The 24,947-nt window shown below is 38.2% G+C and overlaps 2 protein-coding genes across 3 annotated transcripts in view; one reads left to right on the top strand and one right to left on the bottom strand.

Annotated features, from left to right (window-relative positions):
- Positions 1-8,173, top strand: part of LOC107570978 (bile acid receptor-like) — a 20,323-nt gene extending 12,150 nt beyond the window's left edge. Inside the window, exons 2-11 of one of the 2 annotated variants that reach the window (XM_016257259.1) lie at positions 802-940; positions 2,422-2,775; positions 3,531-3,671; positions 3,824-3,966; positions 4,089-4,181; positions 5,299-5,386; positions 5,466-5,582; positions 7,130-7,219; positions 7,355-7,468; positions 7,796-8,173. In XM_016257259.1, coding sequence (XP_016112745.1) covers positions 844-940; positions 2,422-2,775; positions 3,531-3,671; positions 3,824-3,966; positions 4,089-4,181; positions 5,299-5,386; positions 5,466-5,582; positions 7,130-7,219; positions 7,355-7,468; positions 7,796-8,007 — 1,449 coding nt within the window. In that variant the 5' untranslated portion in view covers positions 802-843 and the 3' untranslated portion in view covers positions 8,008-8,173. The remainder of the gene's footprint in view (positions 1-801; positions 941-2,421; positions 2,776-3,530; positions 3,672-3,823; positions 3,967-4,088; positions 4,182-5,298; positions 5,387-5,465; positions 5,583-7,129; positions 7,220-7,354; positions 7,469-7,795) is intronic. The other variant, XM_016257261.1, reaches the window with a different exon arrangement.
- Positions 8,174-11,495: 3,322 nt separating this feature from the next.
- LOC107570975 (bromodomain and PHD finger-containing protein 3-like) lies at positions 11,496-22,545 on the bottom strand. The gene is made up of 8 exons (XM_016257257.1): positions 22,095-22,545; positions 18,872-20,400; positions 18,211-18,367; positions 17,979-18,110; positions 16,610-16,738; positions 15,624-15,936; positions 13,078-13,359; positions 11,496-12,097 (listed from the first exon to the last, which is right to left on the bottom strand). The coding sequence occupies exons 2-8, from the start codon at positions 20,362-20,364 to the stop codon at positions 11,496-11,498; spliced, it is 3,108 nt and encodes a 1,035-aa protein (XP_016112743.1). The 5' UTR covers positions 20,365-20,400; positions 22,095-22,545.
- Between the last annotated feature and the right edge of the window lie 2,402 nt (positions 22,546-24,947).

Raw genomic sequence — 24,947 nt, forward strand, 5'->3', positions numbered from 1 at the left:
TAGAAAATCACAACTTTTCATTTTCCGTCGGTCTTAGTACATGATATAACTACAGAGGATTCAAGTTTTAAATAGAAAAAATATTTAAACTCTTTGGTCATTTTTGAGCGAGATGCTAACGGTCTAATCAGATTGAATGATCTATGCTAAGCTAAGCTAAAAGTGCTACCGCCAGACCCGGAGATCGGCTGAATGGATTAGAAAACGGTAAAACTCAACTGTTTAACTCTAGGGGAGTTGGAAAATGAGCCTATTTTCAAAAATAGTGGAGTGTTCCTTTAAGCAATTTTCAAGTTGCTTGTCAGTGTCAACTTGATGATGCTTTGCACCAGTTTCCGAGCTATAAAATTGCTCCCTGTGGATGTCATTCAGTAAACAACCAAAATGGTTGATTTTTAAAAAAACGATATATCCATTTTGAATATGGTAGCCACTCTCTTTAAGTGTATTGCAGGTCCTCTTTAGTTACTGGACAAAAGTGTGGGTTTAGGTACGTTCACACAGCTGCTATTGAATGCTGGGAGTCAGCTACAGGCCAAACCTGTTGAGTGTGTTTGGGACAGACTGCTCTATGTGAGGCCTTTTCTGTGAAACTCATGCCAGAGCAGCTGTTCGGACACACAGGCCTCATCTCTCGTCTTATCCTCTCAGAGCCCCAGAGGAGGCCAGACGCCTAAAAGACAGTGACGCCTAAAATAGCTCATCTTTCTCTAGGGTTGGAGGGCTTACTGAAGACATATTTGAAGGCATTGGATTATGATCCTCAAACAGGGTGAATGAAGGTTTTTGTGCTCTTTATAGATTCAGACATTCTCAGTGAAGAGCGAGAATCCAACTGATCAGATGAGAGAGGGGACAGATCCTGAGCTGAGCATGTCTATCGGCGGCTACCTCTCCACATCAGACACATTTGACATCACAGAGCCGCCACAGTACTATGGTAAGATTACACTTTACTATATATAAATCAATTCATTATGGAATTACAATATTGTTAAAGTGATAGTTCACTCAAAAATAAAAATTAATGTCATCATTTACTCACGCTTATTTTGTTCAGACCCTGAGCAACTAACTTTCTTGCTTTTTTTTAAATAGATTTAGAAACGTGTGTTTTGGTCAATGGGAACCAATATTGTTTTGGACCCCACTGACTTTCACTAAATCAGTGTTGTTATTGTTAACTATAAAACTATTAAAAACCATTGTTAATTGAAGTAATTACTAAATAATTGCTCAAACAGAAATTTGCTACATAGAAATTTAAAGAAAATAAAAACTAATAAAATTGACAAAAAATAAAATCACTAAAACTAAAATAAAATCTGAAAATGTAATAATTGGTCATTAAAAAATATTAATAAATACTATAATAGTGTATTATAATAATGTTTAGTATAGTATAATAATATTTTTGTGGCACTATAACTGCAATAATAAATAAATACATTTACCTTTGACAAACAAACAAAACAAAAGAAGAAAAATTAGCTAAATAAACTACATGAATAAAATAACAATTTTACTGGATTCCTTCATTGACGCCATGTTGAAATATGGTCTTGTGACCGATCATGTATTATGCACAGTGGTTTGTCTCCTTCATCCTCGAGTTCATTGCATTAATATCTGAATGTCCAAATATTATTTCCCAGATGTTGTCTTGAGAAACAATTACTGTCTGAATAGCGCTTTTGCAAAGTCTCAGTTTCGTTTTATCATTTAACTCACTGTGGCGTCTAGAAGGTCAGTCAATGATAGTATATTAGCAGCTACGCACCAACATTAATGTTTATGAAAAACTCCAGTGGTTTACAAACAGATACTTTCACCGGAAAGTTATGCTCTAGCTGTAACAGGACATAAAACATCTGTGAAAAAGACAGGATTGAAGGCCAATAAAGAGACCACCACACTGCAGAAGGATATTTATGGATGACATGGAAAAACAGAGATGGATTTGCTGGAATTGGTTGGATGAGATTAGTTTTACTCGACTACGTATAATTTTTTCTCATGTGAAATATTATATTCTTGAAATGAAAAAAAAAAAAACTTCTTGTGGAGATGTGCTTCAGAAATGCTGCCAGTTGTGACATATGTTCCCTCTATGGGGGAACTCAAATCTAAAATCCATCTTCACAACCTTCCCACTGACAGAAAAAAAACATCAGGATGGCTCCGTTCTGTACAGTTATAAAAACCCCATAAGCTTCAAAGCAAATAACAACCATAAACAAAACTGTAACCTCTTCAGCTGCATCCTGTTTCCAGAGACAGAAAAGATTCAAAAGTTCTAGCTCTGGAATTTTTTTTTATTACGTCCCAAAGGCCTCATAAAAGTCGTTAGGTAATTTGAGAATCAATGTGAAAAAGGAACATATTTTCATTCATCAAGATGCTCTTCAATCCTTGCTGCAGATGATCTTGTGGATCCACTGAGCTGCTCTTATCAGGAACCAGATCTACAAAGCCCTCTCTATGGCCACCAGCCGTTCAGCCACGACAATGTGCAGTTTTCAATGTATGGAGCGCCAAACGCTCAAGCGTGCAACCCGCAGTACCCCTACAGCCATCAGTGCTCTGAATTCACCTGTGAACCAGACATTGAGGTCCAAAGCCCAACAAGAGGCAGCATTGTCGGTCTTCAAGTGCCAAAAAGGCCCAGGATGAACCATGGAGCTCGAGTGAAGGGCCAGGATGAGCTGTGTGTGGTGTGTGGAGATAAAGCCTCAGGATATCACTACAATGCCCTCACCTGTGAGGGATGCAAAGGTTGGACGATCACAATAGCACTGCATTTTAAGACAACATTAATCCATGATGCACTTCTTGAATTTACAGTATTTACTAATGTCCAAAAGTACTTATAAGACTCCATGTAATGGCTTGATGCCAGTTTTCTTTCCTGCGTTCCTTTGGGTGGGATATATCTAAGAGCTTGTCTCATCTTTTTTTAAATAGCCAATAGCAATGGACTATGATTTGGTACTTGCTGTTGCTATTTGCTTGTATATATCTCCAACTCAGCAAAATGTTTGGTCTGTTTCCCTGAATGAGAAAGACTGTGAATTTTAAGAATATCCACTACCATTCGAAGGTTTGGGGTCAGTACGTTTCATAAAATACTTTCAGCAAGGATGCATTCAATTGATCAAAAGTGACAGTAAATACATTTATAATGTTACAAGAGATTTCTATTTCTACTTTCTATTAATCAAAAAATCCTGAAAAAATGATCCATTTTCACAGAAATATTATTTTCAACAGTGATAATATTTCTTACGCAACAAATCAGCATATTAGAATGATTTTTGAAACATCATGTGACACTGAAGACTGGATGCTGAAAATTCAGCTTTGCCACTACAGGAATAGATAAAATATTTTAAATAGTAATATTTCACATCATTACTGATTTTTCTGTATTTTTGAGCAAATAAATGCAGCCTTGTTGAGACTTCAAAACCATCAAAAAAGTCTTACCGACCCCAAACTTTTTAAACAGTAGAGTATCTCTCTTGGCTTAGGTTTCTTCAGACGCAGCGTGACTAAAAAGGCAGTGTACCGCTGCAAGACTGGTGGAAGCTGTGAGATGGACATGTACATGCGGAGAAAGTGTCAGGACTGCAGACTGCGCAAGTGCAGAGCCGTCGGGATGCTGGCAGAGTGTGAGATTGACGTAAAAACTTCTAGCCTGATCTGAATCCTCACGAGTCTTCGTTTTCTGTCATTTCTGGGGAAACTGACAATGTCAGATGCTACTTCACCCAAAAACACTTATAATCTCATTGGATGTTGATTGCTGGTGTCTTTTTGTCAGGTCTGCTTACAGAGGTGCAATGCCAGTCAAAGAGACTGAGGAAGGGCACCAATCACAGAGGACACAACGGATCAACAGGAAGAGCTGAAGAGGACTACACTGAAAGCAGAAGTGTCTCATCCACCAGCAGATTCACCACACGGGTAAAACTCTCTCGTATTATTTAGACTTTCCAACCATGAAATTTGAGTTCTAGTGAGATTTGAAGTCTGTTATATATAAAAAGTTCAGAACAAGTTTCTTGTCTTCAAAATACTGTTTGCAGGTATCTGGTTTCTCCAGAGAGCAGAGATGCATTCTGAATAGAATTGTTGAGGCTTATCGTAGGTACATAATTCAAGACAACACGCACTGCCGGGTATGTCTTTTTCCATTAAAGTGCCCCTATTATGCCTTTTCGAATATTACCTTTCATGCAGTGTCATGTAGCTGTATGTGAACATAAACTATCTGCAAAGTTGTGAAGCTGACAGTGCACGATAAATAAAGTTTTTGTCTATCAAAAAAAAAAAAAAAGAAAGAGTCGGCTCGCAATCGCCTAAACGAGTCGTCAGGAGTTCGAATCTTATTCTGTTACGGTTCTACGTCACGAAGTAACACATTTGCATAAGGTCTGCCCACGTTCTACGTCGCCAACTTGCCCGCCCACAAACAGTAACATTTCCGTGTGGTTAACATCATGTTGATGTTCATCTTATAATTACCACAAACTTGTTAACACTTGACACTTACCACAAGAGTCGGCTCGCAATCGCCTAAACGAGTCGTCAGGAGTTCGAATCTTATTCTGTTACGGTTCTACGTCACGAAGTAACACATTTGCATAAGGTCTGCCCACGTTCTACGTCGCCAACTTGCCCGCCCACAAACAGTAACATTTCCGTGTGGTTAACATCATGTTGATGTTCATCTTATAATTACCACAAACTTGTTAACACTTGACACTTACCACTGAGAAACGTCCTGCTCCAGTCGTGCTTGCGAATCAGTCTCTTGTCGATCAGCCACTTCAACCGTTTCAATTGAACCATACAATCATCGATACCATCTTTTCTATGTATTGACAAGTCTCCAGGGCTGTCATTCCGTCATGGCAATGGGCGTTTCGTTTCCGACACGCGCTGTACGCGGTAGACCAATCCAGAGCCAATCTCTCTACAGCTCTGGACCAATCACAAAGGACTGCGCCATCTGACCAATCCCAGCAGTGAGGGCTCACGCAAAGGAGAGACTGATTCTTTGAACTGCTTCGCACAAGTCGTTTATGAATAATTTAGAAATGACGTAAAATGAAATCTATTTTTTGAGAAAACGTACTTGTTTTTTTAACTTGCATGCATGTAAACCTGTTTTAGGAGACTCATAAAACAATATTAGCAACCTTACAAATTGCATAATAGGGGCACTTTAAAAATTAATACAGACATACTGCCCGTGATGTATAATAACTAGACATCATTCTTTTCTTTCCCCAGGTGCCTCTGTGGTCAAGTTTGACAAACAGTGTAGATCTGACTCCTCCTCAGACGGAGAAGCTTTTGCAATTTTTAAGGAGTGTACCTGGTCAGTTTCATCCAACTTCTCTTAGATCACACCACACACACCTCTAAATACAACTAATTTGTGGTCATCTTTTGTTTAGGGTTTGAGCTTTTGGATAGTTCTGACCAGAACACACTTCTGTCCAGCTCTTCAGTTGAAGTCATGTTCCTACTCTTAGCTCAGCAGTTCTCTGAGAACCCCACTACTGTTAGCACTGGTAATCACATACATAATCTGCTTGTTAAGACTGACATCATGTGTCTATTTCCAAAAGCAACCACAAACAGTTCTAATATAGATTCACAATGTGCTGTACTACTACCAAAAAAAAAATCATGATCCTAATCTTTATAGCCGTATTGAAATTTCAGTTGGCCAGACAGTGATTCATCTTTTATGAATAGTTAAAATATTGGTGTCCGGGACAATGCGAGTTTTTAAGAGCTTAGCTGAATCGTGTGCTATAAATAAATTGCATAAGGTCTGCCCACGTTCTACGTCGCCAACTTGCCCGCCCACAAACAGTAACATTTCCGTGTGGTTAACATCATGTTGATGTTCATCTTATAATTACCACAAACTTGTTAACACTTGACACTTACCACTGAGAAACGTCCTGCTCCAGTCGTGCTTGCGAATCAGTCTCTTGTCGATCAGCCACTTCAACCGTTTCAATTGAACCATACAATCATCGATACCATCTTTTCTATGTATTGACAAGTCTCCAGGGCTGTCATTCCGTCATGGCAATGGGCGTTTCGTTTCCGACACGCGCTGTACGCGGTAGACCAATCCAGAGCCAATCTCTCTACAGCTCTGGACCAATCACAAAGGACTGCGCCATCTGACCAATCCCAGCAGTGAGGGCTCACGCAAAGGAGAGACTGATTCTTTGAACTGCTTCGCACAAGTCGTTTATGAATAATTTAGAAATGACGTAAAATGAAATCTATTTTTTGAGAAAACGTACTTGTTTTTTTAACTTGCATGCATGTAAACCTGTTTTAGGAGACTCATAAAACAATATTAGCAACCTTACAAATTGCATAATAGGGGCACTTTAAAAATTAATACAGACATACTGCCCGTGATGTATAATAACTAGACATCATTCTTTTCTTTCCCCAGGTGCCTCTGTGGTCAAGTTTGACAAACAGTGTAGATCTGACTCCTCCTCAGACGGAGAAGCTTTTGCAATTTTTAAGGAGTGTACCTGGTCAGTTTCATCCAACTTCTCTTAGATCACACCACACACACCTCTAAATACAACTAATTTGTGGTCATCTTTTGTTTAGGGTTTGAGCTTTTGGATAGTTCTGACCAGAACACACTTCTGTCCAGCTCTTCAGTTGAAGTCATGTTCCTACTCTTAGCTCAGCAGTTCTCTGAGAACCCCACTACTGTTAGCACTGGTAATCACATACATAATCTGCTTGTTAAGACTGACATCATGTGTCTATTTCCAAAAGCAACCACAAACAGTTCTAATATAGATTCACAATGTGCTGTACTACTACCAAAAAAAAAATCATGATCCTAATCTTTATAGCCGTATTGAAATTTCAGTTGGCCAGACAGTGATTCATCTTTTATGAATAGTTAAAATATTGGTGTCCGGGACAATGCGAGTTTTTAAGAGCTTAGCTGAATCGTGTGCTATAAATAAATTGTGCTCATATAGTATCGTTAAAATTGCCAATTGAAACAGAAAACTCAACACATTATAGATCAATAATGACTCACTGCTGTGTTTTCTATCACCAGCTTTATACTCAGCTAATTTGAATAACTCAAACCCTGATTGGGTGAGAACGTTAGAGTCCAAGACTGGGATCAGGACATTGACACACGCAGGTGATCTATAACGAACAGTGATAATCATAGCAGCAAAGTAACATTACATGCAGTGATTAATCCAACTGATATAACTGTATATACAGTCTAAATGTTTTCGTCTCTACTAATATTGTGATTTTGATTTTTGTTAAGGGTTGAATGATGAGTTCTTGAGGTCTGTGGTAAATTTCCTCCACAGCATGGAGACTATTGCGGTAACTGAGGCTGAATATGCACTTCTAACAGCGACTGCAGTGTTATGCTCAGGTCTGTGGATTATGATGAACAAAATTGTGACTAATTTCCATGTGATGTCACAATATTCAGAACACCATATTCAGGTCAGACAGCAAATGACAAAAGTTTAGCTTACAAAATAAAAGTTTTTGGTTCCCCAAAGAGCCTTTCAGAACTATTTTTTCTTAGTGTGAAGAACATTTTTCCACTATAAAGATTTATCTTTTTTGCAATTGAGAGATTCCATGGATGTTAAAGGTTCTTCATGGAACCATTGACGCTAATAAAAAAACGTTATTATTAAGAGTGTATAGAACCGCTTCAAATGACCTCCATTTTTTCCCTGTTGTGAAGCAGACAGGCCGTCTCTGCGTGCAGTGGGCTGTGTTGAGAACTTACAGGAGTTTGTTTTGGAGCTCTTGTCCCGAGCTTGCAGCTGCTGTAGTCAGGGGACGGCACAAGACCCGCGACGCTTTGCCAGGCTCCTGGGACGGTTGACAGAGCTGAGAACACTACGACACAACCACCTCACCCTTCTCCCACAGCAACCCTGGGGCATGCAGTCTTGAGACAGCCTTTAGGGAGAGAGATTTATGACATCTGATCTCTGTTGCAATACACTTTTCATTTTTGTCCAGAACAATATCCCAGGTCAGTGTACTTTTGGTTACCCGTGTGCAAACATAGTTTAGTTTAATAAAAAAATAAAACCAATGTAAGCTGATGATTTCTTATATGCACTAAATAAACATGTTTATTTTGTGTTTTAGTGACTACTTGCTTTTCATTCATGTTGTAATATACATGAATTTGCATTTATTATTCTGTTTATCAATTTTCAGATCCACGTTAATAATAAATATGTAATCATTTTCTTCAGAAGCTTCAAATCCATTCAGATTTTGAGCCAAGCTTTTTCTTTTTTAATGATAATTGTATTACACATTTTTTTTAATAGTGCTACAAATTCATAACCTTTTGGCAAAATTTGTCTTTTGAATCCAAAATGTAATTTAAGTGATTTGTGTAGAGCATGGTTATAAGTGTCTAAACATTTACAAAAGATTAATTTGTCAACAGAAGACCACCTAATAGTTTCAGCCTAATGATATTTTAATTATATAGCATGCTTTGGGTTATGATTCAAAGTAGTATATGATTAAACTAAACTATTGCCTCACAATCATATAACGAAGTGGCAGGATTCTCACTGTTGCCCCCTTAAAAAATAGGTGCATGACAATTTTCTCACCCTACTTTTAAGGCTGGTTTGACCTCATGATTCTCATTTGCTCTGACATGCACTGTGAGCTGTAAGATCTTATATAGACAGGTGTGTGGCTTTCCTAATCAAGTCCAATCAGTATAATCAAACACAGCTGGACTCAAATGAAGGTGTAGAACCATCTCAAGGATGATCAGAAGAAATGGACAGCACCCGAGTTAAATATATGAGTGTCACAGCAAAGGGTCTGAATACTTAGGACCATGTGATATTTCAGTTTTTCTTTTTTAATAAATCTGCAAAAATGTCAACAATTCTGTGTTTTTCTGTCAATATGGGGTGCTGTGTGTAGATTAATGAGGAAAAAAAATTTACTTAAATGATTTTAGCAAATGGCTGCAATATAACAAAGAGTGAAAAATTTAAGGGGGTCTGAATACTTTCCGTACCCACTGTATGTTGATTACCACACTAATGGTCAACGTTTCTAGTGTTATTTAATGAAGCATCTATCTCACGTGACCCCTTACAAAATACACACGCTTGAAATATTTTGCAAACAATTACACATTTATCCCCTAACAGTACCGTCTTGAAAAAATAAAATGTATCCCAATACTATTGTGAAATGTGAGCATAAAACAATTTCTCACCTTTTATTAATTTTCGCCAGATGCCATTGGAAACTATTCAGCCTATGACCCCAGCCCTCCTCAAACACGTCAGCCAACCCGATCTCAACAAATCCGAGCGTTCAAGATCATTGACAGATAGAGAGCGTTTCTGATTGGCTACTTTTCTAATCGGGCTAAACAAGCGCGGTAGCTCTCCTGAGTGACTCTTTAATCGGTTTATCGTAATAAGTAGATACGCTTTATGAGGTATTCCAATAAATAAAGATATATCTCCTTAAGCACTTATAAGAATATAGCATTTTAAAATGTACATGGAAAATATAAGTGCACATCTACTTTATAAAGTTGCTTGTTAGTGTTTACAAATACTCAAAAATGTACAGTAAAACAATGCATTTATCAATATCAAACATCAATATCAAACATAGAAGAGTTTCAATAGAACATTTATTTTCCCACATGAGAAAATACTGTTTGAGACAGGTTATTTGGTGGGTAGCTAAAATCTGCAGTTTGTACAAGCTTAAAATTTCTTAGAGGTTCCATCTTATAAACAGTGAACAAAAGCTCCACAACGTTCTACAATAAATACAAGGTTCCGTGCTTGATGGTGACAAGGGACCAACAGCAAGTGTACAATATGCAGTCGTCATCATCATCTCTCTAGCATTTCACCTTGAAATCTTAAGAAGAACTAAACCAGGATCTGAAAGAACATGTGAAGTTAGATCTCAAAAGAATATGCAATAGTTTATCATCTTAAATAAGAGATCTGATTTCCATATTGAACCAATATAATTTAATTCCTTTTTCTCTTTACGGTCCATAAATAAATTACTTTTTTGTATCAAAAATGAGAATATATATTTAACCATAGACAACTGTGAGTTGGTACATATACACATACATACACGATCGTATGTCGGTAATGTACATATATATGAACACACTCACACCATCCGATATCAAAGACAAGCAGGATACACTATATAGGAAGTCAGTTCATCTGAAAATCTTTTTACACGTATATACACAACCTTCATTTCTTTGTTCCTCCAGGCAATTTATTTCACAATAAACAAGAGAAGAAAAAAATTAAATGAGATACTATATGATAAAAAAAAACATACTTATATACACAAGGTGTCTTTACAATATACAAGTGGTTTGTTAAACTTTAAAAAGTAAAAAGCTATCTTAAGAAAATGGCAGTGATTCATTCAAACATTTATATTCTAACACAGGTTTTTTTTTTTCCAAACGGGGGTTTGTGAGTCAACAAAAATGATTGGTAATAATTAAATAATAAAAACATAACATTAAAATTACTTATTTTAATAAAATACAAATATTCAAAATAATACATTTTTTAATTAAATTTTTTTTATTAAAATCCTACAAATGTGAAATTATATATTTTTTTTATATTATACTTATTTTACTAAAATAAAATTTTAATAACAATCAAAATAACCAAAATATAATAAATAATAAAAGCAATGAAAAAATAAAATACTTGATTTGTTCACCAGTGAAGTGAGTTGATGAAACTCTACATTAAATCATAATTACATCATAAAAATGTAAAGGTACAACCACTTATTTCAATTAAAACAAATCAAAATATAATAAATAATAGCAATCAAAATAAAACACTAATGAAAAAAAATGGTTTACCTGCATGTCATGTGACCATTAACTAGAGAAATGTGAATATGAATGTGTTGTTAAATGACTGCCATTATTACAATACTGAAATGTTAACTTCTCAGAGGTGTTTTAGGTCAAAGGGGTTCAACTGACAAAAAAATGCTTGATAATCCCCGGACTGAGGCATTAATGATGTAAACATGGTCACTTTTGATGTCAGGCTATATATAGATACAATTCTCAAACATAAAACTTTTTTTTTTTTTAAAAGATGTTTACTGGTATGTGTAACTCAAAATAATCGAATCAACGTGTTGTATGCATGTAGTATGAATGTAGAGCGCCCTCTCTCACCAGAGCAGGGTAGAAGTAATAATAAAAATTATTATTTTACATAATGAAATGCAATCACATTGTTTTGCCAAATTGTGCAAACCAGGAGCTTTCACCAAAACAATTTTTAATCAGGAAAAATAGCAATAACAATTTTCCCCAAAATCGTGCAGCCCTTTAAGTAAACATATCACAAAATCAGTAAAGTAATGCATCATGTAAAGCAGTTGTTTTCCTTACCAGGCTCTAGAATCAGTCGAGGGGGCGTTCTCTCGTGCTCTGGACTACAGCTGCGGCTTCTTGCTCTCTGTTTGGCCGGGGTTGATATGGGCGGAGGTATTGAAGGTTTTGGCTGGGCTGAAGTTTCAGTCTTGACGTTGGCGGTGCAGTCAGGGGTGCGTGCATGGGCTGGGTCAGTGCTGACGGCCTCCTCCCTGCTTCTGTTCTGCATCTGATTGTCTCGCTCACGCTGGAGCTTTGCTCCATTTTTTGCTTTTTTAAAGAGGACGGACGTTCGCCGCCCAACCCCTCCTGTGGCAGGCCGGGTCGGTGACTCTGTGGAGGAGAGGCCGTTGATCAGTTTGTTCTCGGGCAGGCGGTCCTCAGGTTTCGTGCAGCTGTTCACAGGTGCAGTGTCTGAATCGGCCTCTTGGCTTTCGCTGTTAAATTTGAGGCGCTTAGGTGTGCATGGGGACGTCCTGGGGTCGGACGTCATGGGTCGGAGGGTCGGTGGTTCCTGGTGGGTGTCTGCTGGTGGAGGGGACAAAGCCAGGCCTGTGGGTTCCAGCATGGGTGGGGGAGTTGACTTACAGTCATCTAGATGAAGAGGAACAACCAGATGTTACAAAAATCAGATTGCCATTATTGATCAAAAATGTCAAAAAATCAAAGATTTTGCTGAAGGAATGGAATTAAACAACTCTGGTTCTGATTCCACTTTACAATTCCTAACTACATTCTTAAGTACACATTAAAGTCATTTTGATTTAGACATGACGAATGAAGCAACTTGCGATTCATGAGTAAAGGCCTGTTCACACCAAGGACGGTAACTATAACGATAAAGATACAGTTTAAAAAAAAAATCATTCTAAATTCAAAAGAAAAGCAGAGTCCTCATCACAACTATAACAATAACAGCGCAGAGGAACGATATCTTTTTTCCAGCTAATGAACGATAAACAGCAAATCAGAATTGCATCCTGTTTTATAGATCCTGAGCATTTAAAGTGGCAGAGCAACAAAACTGCACCGCATACTTATAATAAACAAAGTTATTGTGCATAGGCGTGGATGCTAATAAAGTTAGTTATAGTTAACGTTTTTGGTGTAAACAGGCTTTAAGTCAAGAACAGTTTAGAGTGAGTAAAAGATTAATTAGAACTACTGGTTTGAATCAGAGTTCAAGACTGGTTTGTGACTTTTTTTGATCAATTTATAAAAGTCAAGATGTTACGGTAGTAGTATGTGATAGAACCATATATGTGACCAGAGAGAAGTCCAAAATATCCAGTTAGGATATTTTAATGAAAAATTCCAAGGTCAAATTAATTAATTTATTTTTTAAAGAAACATATGCATTGATGAATCGTTTACAATAGGATTAACAAAATACATTTAGAAAATATGTTGAATTTACATTTCATGCCAACTTTAAAAAGAATGCAGACTTTCAAATACCGTTAACAGAACTGCATGTCATGAAAAATTTTTTGGTCTGATCTGGAATATTAACTGAAAAAAAAAAGGAATTCTGAATACCTGTTTCTTGATTCCCAACCGTAGTCAAGTCTCACCTTTATCTGACGATGATGATGACAGGTTATGTTCACCATCCATCTCTTTGTCTTCATCCTCCTCCTCTTCTTCTTCTTTGAGGTCTCCATTGAGCATGTGTGAGTTGCGCGCATGCTGTTTATAGCGGATGTTGTTGATTTCTCGCCGGAGCAGGCGTATGCGGCGTGTGCGTGCACCGCTCGAGCGCATGGATGTCACCACATCTAATTTGTCTAGCAGCTCCCTCAACTGGTTTTCTGTGGTCATGTGCAATCGATTATCAGGGTCTAGCAGCGTGTCGACTACACACAAAACAAAACCAACCATTATTAACAAAGAATAAAAGGTAAACATAATGCTATTTGCCTTTTTAGAAAAATAACTTTAAAGCACTGATCTATATGATATCTCTATAATGTTCTATAATTATAGATCAGTGGTTTAAAGTCATGTTGCTACAGTAAAATGTTTCTAGAATTTTTTCTGACCAAACAAGAAGAAACTGTGCCATTGCTATGCAGCTGCTATTCTGAGCGTTCCTTAGTACATTTACATTTAGTCATTTAGCAGACTCTTTTATCCAAAGCGACTTACAAATGAGGACAATAGAAGCAATAAAACCAACAAAAGAGCAATAATATGATTTAAAGGCACAATATGTAAGATCTTTTTATTAAAATATCCAAAAACCACTAGATCAGTGTTATATATTTTGCTGGCTTGTGTACTTACGGCTCGTTTCTACTGAGCGGTACGGTTCGGTACAGTACAGTACGCAACTATTTTCATTTCCACTGTCAGAATTTGTGAATGGTACCAAAATAGCGAACCGTACCGTACCACTTTTTTGGTACACTTCCGTTGAGAAGGGTATAACAGGGTATATAATCGAACATCACCTGACCAAACCCGGAAGACAGGTCTCACTGCTTCCGCTTGTCGGAGAACGTGTTAACAGCCGTATTAAATAATAGCGATATCTATGGACTTTTAAGATAATCAGTTAAACTAGCTAGCTGTTTTTATTGTTGACGTTTTATAAAATTTTTATATCTAAATGTGAAAAGAATAAAAATAAAAAAAACTTTTAGATATCAGTCCGCATATGTGATGGACATTGGTTACGATCATCATTGGTATCTACTTTAAAGGCATTTCGAGTAAAACTGCTTCATATTTAACTAAGCATATGCAAAATGCTTGAACCGGAAGCGACGAAACCCGGTTAACAGAATACGGAAGTCTGTTGCGCATAACCCCTACTGCAGCCTGGAGATCTCCAAATGGGGGCGGGAACTCCAAAACGGGGTGGGAGCTCCAAAATAGGGCGTGGCTTCCTTCCATTGACAGACACACACGTGCAATTTCCCCCCCCCCCCACCCCCCCTCCACGCCCCACAGCTGATTCTAAAGATTTGATTGGTTGTGTCAATTAAAGTGTTGATTTCCTACACTATGCTACAAAAATGCTAACACCTAAACCTACCCCACACCTGACCCTAACCTTAACCAGTGAAATTGACTGCAAGGCGGGATTGGCGCTGAATAACGTGGTAAAGAAAGTTGCAGTTCAGGAGATAAACAGTTAATATGATTATGCGTTATGAGATTGTTCCGTAACTCCCCAACCGGACAATGGCACCTTTTTAGTTACACCCAGCGTCACTACCCCCTCCTACCCTGCGAATTTCGAGCCCCGGGACGCCCCGTTGCTTAGACCAAAGCGATAGAGTAAAATTGTTCCCCCTGCGCTGTGCTGGGACAGCTCGCAGGGGAGCTCGTGGGTGATTCCCGTTTATATCATTAAGCAGAGGTTCAAACTCCAGTCCGAACACCACTGGCCACAAGCTTTGGGCTCTGCTCTCACGGATAATATTTATTTATATAGCATATTTTATTTTAGATGCATTCGTGGTCTCATGAATCTATTATTTGTTCCAGTGTCATTGTGTCGCCTGCCAATGACGTCATAACCCCTCGATTTCCGGTTTTGTTTTGTAGAAACCATGGAAACACCAAAGACGCGTTAATATGTTGTGCGTTTTATTAGACCGGTGACGACCGCACAAAGTTGCATTATAACAGAACTTTCAAATGTATCTACAGTGCTGCTTTTCCCCCCCCACATACGCACGACAGGAAGGAGCGGAAGCGGTCGACTGTGCCATAATAAAAGCTCTGCTGCTTTCGAGCCATGCGTCACGCTCGTTCAGCGGCCTCGTTTCGCTTCGACGGCTTTCAGCCTCACCCTGCTTCATTCTACTATGTTAATAAATCATTAGCTCATCCATGAACATGATTTCTGCTCGAGTCCCGTCGAATTGCATCGGCTGTGGGGATGAAGACGACAACTCCCATGATTCCACACTCAGTCATAGCGTCATCAAACTATGCCTTTGCCTCTGTTTATTTTTTGAATACGCACCCTCTAGCGGCGAAAATTACATATTGTGCCTTTAATTAGTAGTCCAAGTCAAGAAATCCCACCTAATTGTATGAACTTTACCACTGCCAACAAGTAACTGTTTGTATTGACTTTTATGTGATTTTTTTGTTAACTACTCACCATCTTCCAAAGTGCAGCGGTAGTAGTCATTTTTATGTGGCGATTCTGCCAGGTGCATGCCCGTGTCCAGGTCGAAGCCTGTGTTTTGGGCTTGTCTCTGAGAGTGCCTCAGGATAGCGCCTCCTAGGTCCCTCAGGCGTATTGCAGCTTGGTAAAACACAGTGTCTTTAGCATTATAAAGCAGGCAGTTGGAGATCATGAGGTTGAAATCAGCCTCAAGGTCAGTGATGGAGCGATATTTGGGAGCCTCCAATTTGGATTTTATGGTGGAGAAGTCCATGGGGTGTGTGATAAACTCCAGATAATCTGGGACCTGAGAACCCAAGAGCACAATTTCTGTTTAAGGCTTGAATCTTCTAAATGAAGATATTAGGATTTTTATATGAGAGTAGATTTGCATTTTATAAATATTTTGAAGATGCTGTATAAATGGCAAACATGAAAAACCTGTGCCACATGTTAGCCTAATCGATCATGACTTGACATTTACACTACTGTTTAAAAGTTTGGGGCGAGTAAGATAAAAAAAATAAAAATAATTCAATACTTTTATTCAACAAGGGCAGGTTAAATTGACCAAAAGCAACAGAAAAGTCTCTTGTAATGTTTTTTATTATAAATAAATGCTATTCTTTTGAACTTGCTATTCATCAAAGAATCCTGATTTTTTTTTTATTAAAGTTTCAACAAATATTAAGCATCACAACTGTCTTCAACATTGATATTAGAATAGTTTCTTAAGCAGCAAATCAGCATATTAGAATGATTTGTGAAGAATCACGTGACACTGAAGACTGGAGTTAATGGCTGCTTTTTCCTCAATAATTCCAGTAATTCTGCCTTTTTTCCAATTAATAATATTTCACAATATTACAGTTTATATTATACAGTATTTTTCAAATAAGTGCAGTCTTTGTGAGAATAAAAGATTTCTTTTCCAACGTTTTGAACAGTAGTGTATATGAATGTATATAAAATAGACAGACCTCTTTCAAGTTGACAGGCTGAGCAAATATTTTTGCAGTATCTTTCTCCTGAAGCTGTTCTAAAGTGGACCGCAGCAGTACCAGGACAGGAGTTAACTGATGCTCAGTCACAGCCTGGTGAATCTTCACCTACAGAACCAACTCATGGTTATAGCGAGACACCTTGCACATTTTTATCTGTACAAAGTGACACATGGGATGAAATTATAGAAAAGAAGTCATGGGTCATATATTACAGTTTTGTGGCTTTTAGTGAGATTTGAAATTTATTTTTCAGATTTCAATTTATTTAAAATCCTTTAAAAATTGTAATCTTCCGGAAAAATGGACCAAAAAAAATTTGTCTTTCATGCACAGGCTTATACATTTCTGTCCAGTAAAAAGTTATTTTGAATGTGAACACTCCCTCTAAATTAATATCAAAATAGCAAGTAGCAAATGACAGTTTGTCAGTATGTTCTGCTGCTCAAATAGTTGTAGATTATTTCCTTTTCCAACCACCTATTAGTTGCAAAGGAAGTGGTTGAAACGTATTTACGTTAAAATGTGCCTTCATCACTTTCACACATAGTATAAGATGTCACGTGTGGTTTTGCCAGTCTGAAAAACCAGCCAAGTCAAAGCTCAAGAAATGAAAGAAAGTCCAATTTTACATGCAATATTCGCCAAATCAAGTCATAGCCTGACTCTTATTACACTGCAGCGTAACTGTAACAGCAGGCTTGTGCTGTACTTTCACAATGACAGCATTTCTGCTGCACAATAGAGCTTCAGCTCTATACAGAAAACAGTTCAGGGTTATCAAATTGAGTATTCTCTTTGATAACAGTTATAAGTTATGAAATGGTTATTGGGAGCGAGCAATTGAAAAGCAGTTTTCAAAACCAATTGAGAACTAGTACAAACTTGATCCTCACAAATTTTAATTTTCATGAGGAGGGGCATCATATTTACAGCTGAAAGATAATTTACATGAAACAAACTGTAGTTATGAACTGCTTATTCTTCTGGATTTAGTGAGATTTATTAAAAAAAGAAAGTGTTTGTGCTGCTTGCACCAAGCCAGACAGGCATCTCTTTTCTTTCAATTGTTTACTTCAGTGTTTTATGTTGCTTCATAAAAGACTATATTCCATTGATCTTGTTTATTATTAGTTTAATGGTGCATTTTAAATTCAGCTTGCTACATGGGGCAAAAATAGGTTCAGCACATGTGTTTTATGCTGGAGGCTGTAAACTTAAAAAAAAAACAAGACTCGGGTTCAACCTGAGTCCACATTTCTGGTTGTCATCATTTATTCAAGATACCTTCATTGACTTTATTATGTACGAATACACAGTAATCATATGTAACGTTTCAGTATGTTACCTGCTCTCGCTTTAGTTTCTCTCTCTTGCGGATGAGCTCGATCAGGAGTCGCGCTCGCTCCAGATCGTGACGAAGCTTCTGCCAGTATTTCAGCTCTTCTCTCACAGCATTCAGCTTTTCATCTGGCTCCGCCTACACAGAGTTGATAACATGTACACAACCCATGATACTGTAGTTGTGTGTAAGGGGTGTGGACTATGTCTACAAAATTAATATATGCATAAACACTGACCTGTTCTGCACTCCTATGGCCCTGCAGATGTGAATGTAAACGACGAATGAGAGGCACTCCATTGCGTGACTGACGCTTAAGTAACCAATAGTTGTGAAGTCTCTGCATGAACTGATTCTTCTTCTGTATGATCACATCTTTAGACATTTTGTTCAATCTGTAAAAAACACCAGCAAAATAATGACAAACAATAAACTTTACTTAAACTTTTACATACTACCTTTCAGCATTTATTTGATCAAAAATACGATATTTTGTAACACTACACACTACTGTTTGGGGTCAGTACATTTATCACAGGTTCCAAACAAAATATTAAGCAGCACAAATGTTACATTGATAATAAATCAGCATATTAGAATGATTTCTGAGGAATCATGTGACACTGAAGACTGGAGTAATGATGCTGAAAATACAGCTTTGCATCACAGCAATAAATTATATTTTAAAATAGAAAACCAACATTTTAAATTGTAATAATATTTCACAATATTACTGTTTTTACTGCATTTCTGATCAAATAAATGCAGCCTTATTGAGCATAAGAGACTTCTTTAAAAAGTAATATATATTTATATATATTTAATAATAATAAAAAATGTATATATATAACATTTTAATTAAATATTACATAAAATATTATAATATACAATGTATTTACCTGTGAGTAGGTATTTCTGGAACAGTGACCAATGGTGTTGCGACTTTTTTCGACACCTCTTCTTTCTTTCCTTTCTTTTGCTTAGAATCCAGTTTATTGCTTCGTCTCTGCTTTTTTAGCTGTGGCGTCTGTGTGTAGGCACTGCGACCCCTATTAGCACGACACCCCAAAACCCTCCCCCCGGTCTCATCATCCGACCCGTCCTTCGCAGGCGGTGAGTGCACCTCACAAAACGCAGTCTTTTTCACCGAAAACGTAGTCCCATTCACAGTAGTCTCTCTGACCGGCTCTATTTTCATAAAGAGTCCAGCTCTCTGCGCACAGGTTACATGGAAGGCCGTGTAGCAGTTGGCCTTGTGGCACTGAATGGACGCCCCGCAACCTTTCTGCTTGCACAGGTAGCATGTTAGCTTCCACCTAGCTGGTGGAATGTTGTCCACGCCCTCAATGGGCTCAAGGAAAACCGTGTTGGCGAAACACACCTCTGGGATCCAAATAGCGCAGACCACATGTGCCCATCGCCCGTCGCTGGTCTGTTTAAACGCTCCGCCCCGATTCGGGCAAAGCACGCAGTCCACAGGGCGAGAGGGTGACTGCAGGCAACAGCGGCAGAGCCACTGGCCCTCAGGGATGTAGGGAACGCCGTAACACTCCTGGTGCACAGCCAGGTTGCAGATGTCACAAAACAGGATAACGTTACTGTTGAGACATTCGTCGTCGAGGCAGACGCAGCAGAAGGCGTCTTCATCGATGATGCTCTGTGAGGGCGCATGGCTTCGTGACTCTAAGAACGACTCTTTTTCTAGACGATCTATCAGGAGTTCGAAAGTGTCGGGACACACTTGCGGATGGCCTTCCGACGCTCGTCTTTCGTTCACCAGCTCCAGCCAGGCCAAGTCCTCCTCGTCCATGTCATACTCCGCATCCGTTTCCATCTCTTCACCGGACTTCTCAATGTAACGGTAGTATGCCGAAGGGCGAGGAGATGCCTCAACCGGTTCATAAGACTCTTGTTCTCTGAAAGTAGGCTTGGGTAAGGTGCCGTGGTGGCTGTTCACATTAGAATGCATCGGAGTTTGTCCGTGAGAGTTGGAACAGTGGTTTTGTGATGACGATGACGACAACTGCTTCACATCTTTCTTTTTCCCCCTGTGGGCCGTCGATCGGCGCGGCGAGCTGACGACGGCGGTCACCGATGACTGCTCACTGTTCTCCTTGTTGCTGTTGCACTCGGCGATGTCCTGAGCTGTCATCTCATCCTCAGTGATCACCAACAAGGGGTCAAAGATGCTGATCCGATGCAATCTTCCATCCAGGTCCACTTCCACAATCTTCTGAGCCTGGGCGTACGTTAGGGTTTCTCTGGTGGGTGAAACCTTCAGCCGGTAGGGAGAGAGTGAGCGTGGCTGTGATGCCCCCCTACCTGCTGTACCCGTATCCGCGGCATCACTTTGGGCCCCGGGCAGGCCTCCCCTCCGTCGTGGTTTTCTCATGGGGACTCACACCACGCTGCCCCTTTGTACCTCGACCTGTGTGGACAAAAGAGAAAAAGAACAAGCATAAGAATCCTAATTAATTTACACAACACAAACATACCAATGTGCAGTCAATGTCTGGCCAAACTGTCAACACGAAGACGTTTTCACTTCACCCATGGTCGACTGAGTCATGTATGTCTAATACCGTGCACACTCATTTCCTGGAAGTGCACACAACCCGCATCATGACATGTTGATGAGCTTTTTTAAACTTTTTATTTTATACATGGCTTTAAACAACACTGTAGTGTTTTGTATAAATGTAAAAAATACAATAATATAAAAAGGCTATTAGGCATTATATTATTACTGTTAAACGTAATATTGATTGATGTGCAACCTCACCCCTTTTATATTTTATTATACCACCTTTATATTTATTTTTACTTATTTTATTGTTCGCACTACTTAAAAATAGTAAAAATTGTTCATTACAATTATAATGTCTATTTACATAATAGAATAATATTTACGAATTCAAATTAACATTACAAAATCAATTATATTATTATTATACTCTGCCACCTTTTTACATCGTTTATTGTTTGTATAATTTAACCAGTGACTTTTGCTTGTTAAACGTGTGAAAGACATTTGTATTTATATTATGTTAACGCGAATAAAAATTATTATTATTTTTTTTAGAAATGATCAAAATAGTTCCATAATACAATAAATACTACATAAAAATTTAACGAAATACCCAAATTGACCAAGTATACAGCAGAGCACATATATTCAATTCCCCAAAACAGTAACATGTTTATACAACTCCTATAACTTACGTCAAGTCAATTCGAACGTCAACTATCAGGCGAAATATATATAGGCCTACAAGTACAAATCCATACTTTCCAATATGAAATTAGTGTATTGGTATGTAAATGTATCCATTGCTAGTTTAGTTTATTATGACATTCGATTACACAAATTCATTGGAAGGATTAAGTTCAGGTCGGTCGCCAAATTACAGTGTTTTTATTTTTGCCGTCTAATGGGCGGGACTTTTCCTCTCAAGGCCTCACGCGGTTCGCCCTCTTACTGCCAAAGCTAAAACGACTTTTAAATCGTAATACAGAGCCACGCCGAAGTTCACATCTTTCTTGCGTTCGTATCAACTGACTTAAGCACTTTAGGAGGCATATTACTAAACTTAAAGTGGAGTTTTGAAGAATTTGTCACTGAAGTGCGACGACCACAAGAGGCTGAGAAGTTTATCAACACCACATACTTAGACAACCAATCACAGCCGTCCACACTCTCCGTCTAGCCAATCAGCGGTTAGAAAAAGTATCACAAGAAAATGTTAGGTTGCGCGCCCTAGATTCTAGAACGAATCGTCAGCCATGTTTACAGTCCAACAGAACTTCAGATTCAGCTAAGTTTCCCGAGAACACCCTTACACAAAAATAAACAATGACAGCACCGTTACCACTCCAAATCATAAAACTGTTGCTCTGAGACAGCGTATATACGAATATGCTTACAGATAAAGTCCGAGGCGATCGAAACGCCGAGGCTGCTAAAGCTGGCGGGCTAGTTAGCCGCTCTAGCCCGAGTAACCAGCACAGAAACGCCGCGTGCGGTATTCAAACAGCCAGCTGAGCAAAGCGACCGTTGACATTGACCTCACAACTTGAATTGGCAACAAACAAAAAATACACGTTACAAACCAGACAGTTTACCGTATTTTCCGACCACAACTTCCGTGGAGAAGCAGCAGCTTTTTGCGAAGGCTGTTTAAGCTGGTGGCTTGGCCGAAAAGCCGGTAAAAATTCGCCGATAAAATGTCTCCCGTCTCTCAGTCTTCCATAGTTTTCTCCTGCAAATGTCTTCGGCGCATTCATGAATTTGGATTCATTTTCGGCATTTTAACTTCTTATCGACTGTGACTTCGATTAGACGGGAGCAGTAAAGCTAGCTGGCTATTTTCAGCTTCGAGTACTACAACCGTCGCTGCCTGGGTAGATAGTTAGTAGCTCGCCAGATACAGAGGCAGAGCTGAGCGGAGCGTTCAGTCGAGATCGTAAGAACACGCCCCTTCGGAAAAACAGCCCATCTAATCTATCAGCTGTACGACTCATTTAATAAAGCATTACGTTAGTGTTTATTTAACTCATAACAGGGGCTGGAAGTTTATGACACTTGAATGTGTTTAGATACCAGTGTGCTTCCCACACAGTCCACGAGTCAGAGTTCATCACGATCTGTCTGCTGTAATGCATACCGCTTCGATTGGTTGGAGACATGCAGAGATTAGGCCAGTGAGCAGAGGAGATGCATATTGCTTGATAAACGAAACATGAGCATTTCTGTCAACAAATAGGATCAAAATCCCAGGCATGCCATGGACAAACACAGTTTGCATGAGAGAAAATAACATTTTCAGCATTCCAGACATGGGTATATTTTAAGTTAAGGCATACATTATCATGTACAAGAAACAAAATACTATATAGTAAATACACAAACAATAAATGAGAAAAATAAGTCTTTATGTCAGATCCCACATCTCTCTCTCTCTCACCGCGATGTATTACTCCAAAACCTTGTTGGTGCCATTTGTCAGGGACAGTCAATTACTTCCACAAGCTAAACATCCTGATCCCGTCACACCTTTCAAAGGATTTGATAGTAGTGAACACAAGCCTTAAAGTTCACATGAAATTTGAAGTGACCCCACTGATAGATCTCAGTTACTTTCTTTCTCATTTGTTTCTGAATTTCTTTGGATTTCAGCATGATGCCTTCTTCTGATGTTTATTGGCGGTTTTGGCAAACCAACTTAAAGGTGCATTACCGCCCCCTACTGATCTGGAGTGTGGAGTGAACAGATTTGGTAGAGAGAAGGATATTATATTTAAAAATAAATAAAATAAAAATAACCCACTATTACAATTTATATTCTTTCCATATTTCCTGTCTTTTTTAGATAATTGAACACTTCTTCTTTAATTCTTGATTGCATTTGTCTATTCCCTAGTAATATCTTTAGTGATACTTTATCATATCCCATCAAACCTAATTTATGATTAAGTTGATTTCTTTCTCTTTCATACGCATCACATTCTAGAAGAATGTGCTTTACTGTTTCTGGATTCCCACATTTATCACATCTTTCATTTTCATGCTTCCCTATTTTGTGTACATTGAAATTTAAAGCTGAATGTCCAATCCTCATTCTTGTTATAATAACATCTTTCTTCCTACTCCCACATCTTATTCTCTCTTCACCTACACACCCCTGTATCTGGTAAAGATGCCTTCCTTTTATTCCACTATCCCATAACTTTTGCCATATCTTTCTTACTTCAACTGATATAATTCTCTTGATTTCAGATTTGCTAATTGCTATATTAATTTCACTATGTGAGTGCTTCAGAGCCATCTTAGCCAAGCAGTCCACTTCCTCATTTCCCTCCACCCCAGTATGAGCCGGTACCCATAGGAAGTATACCATTATCCCTGATTGTCTAATTCTAAACAAATACTGTAATACTTCATATATTAGATCTTGCCGCGCTGCAGATTTACCACTCTCTAGTCTTGTTAGAACAGACATTGAATCTGTGCATATTACAATATTATTTGGTTGTATTTCTTCAATCCATTGTAGTGCTAATATAATTGCTATTAATTCTGTAGTAAAAACAGACAAATGATCAGATATTCTTTTGGCTATTTTGATTTTAAATGCAGGAATATATACTGCTGCTGCTGTCCTTCCAGATTCAGGATCCTTCGACCCATCCGTATAAATCTGTAACTGTGAATAATATGCTTGATTTATGTACTGTTGAACTACTATATTTATAGGAATGATCTTCTCCTTTTCATTTATTTCTTTTTGTATTTGAAAGTCAAATCAAAGGCATTGGAAACAACCACGCTGGAACCACTGGAATAGCTACAGAAGGATTATTTTCATATTTATTCAACCCTAATCTATCTGCCTCCTTCTTTACTGTCCAACCGAAGCTCTCTAAATCTTTATAGTTATACTCCCAACAATCTTTCAAAAGATTTTTAACTGGATGATATTCTGAGTGACCAGACCATTCTTTACACCAGCCCAATATCTCATCCTCAACTGTAACCTACGGTGTTCTAGGGGCATTTCTCCCATCTCTACCTGTAAAGCATTCACTGGAGATGTTCTAAAAGCTCCACTACATATACGCAGAGCCTGTTACTGTACTACTTCAACTTTTTTAAGCAGAGTTTTGTTCGCAGAACAGTATAATATACTACCATAATCTATACTAGATCTTATTACTGCACTATATATTCTTTTTAATGATTGAGAACTTGCTCCCCAATCAGCACCTGATAAACACCTTAATACATTAATTCCTCTTTTACATTTTTCAATTAATTTCTGTATATGTATTCCAAAATTTAATTTTGAATCCATCCACATACCCAAGAATCTGACGACCTTCACTTGCTCCAACTGATGACCATACATCTTAACGTTTAATTTCGGATTATTTTTCTTATTCGAAAAACAAATTACTTGAGTTTTCGCCACAGAAAAA

Source organism: Sinocyclocheilus grahami, unplaced genomic scaffold (genome assembly GCF_001515645.1).
Source record: "Sinocyclocheilus grahami isolate Dianchi unplaced genomic scaffold, SAMN03320097.WGS_v1.1 scaffold1529.1, whole genome shotgun sequence".
NCBI classification, from domain to species: domain Eukaryota; kingdom Metazoa; phylum Chordata; class Actinopteri; order Cypriniformes; family Cyprinidae; genus Sinocyclocheilus; species Sinocyclocheilus grahami.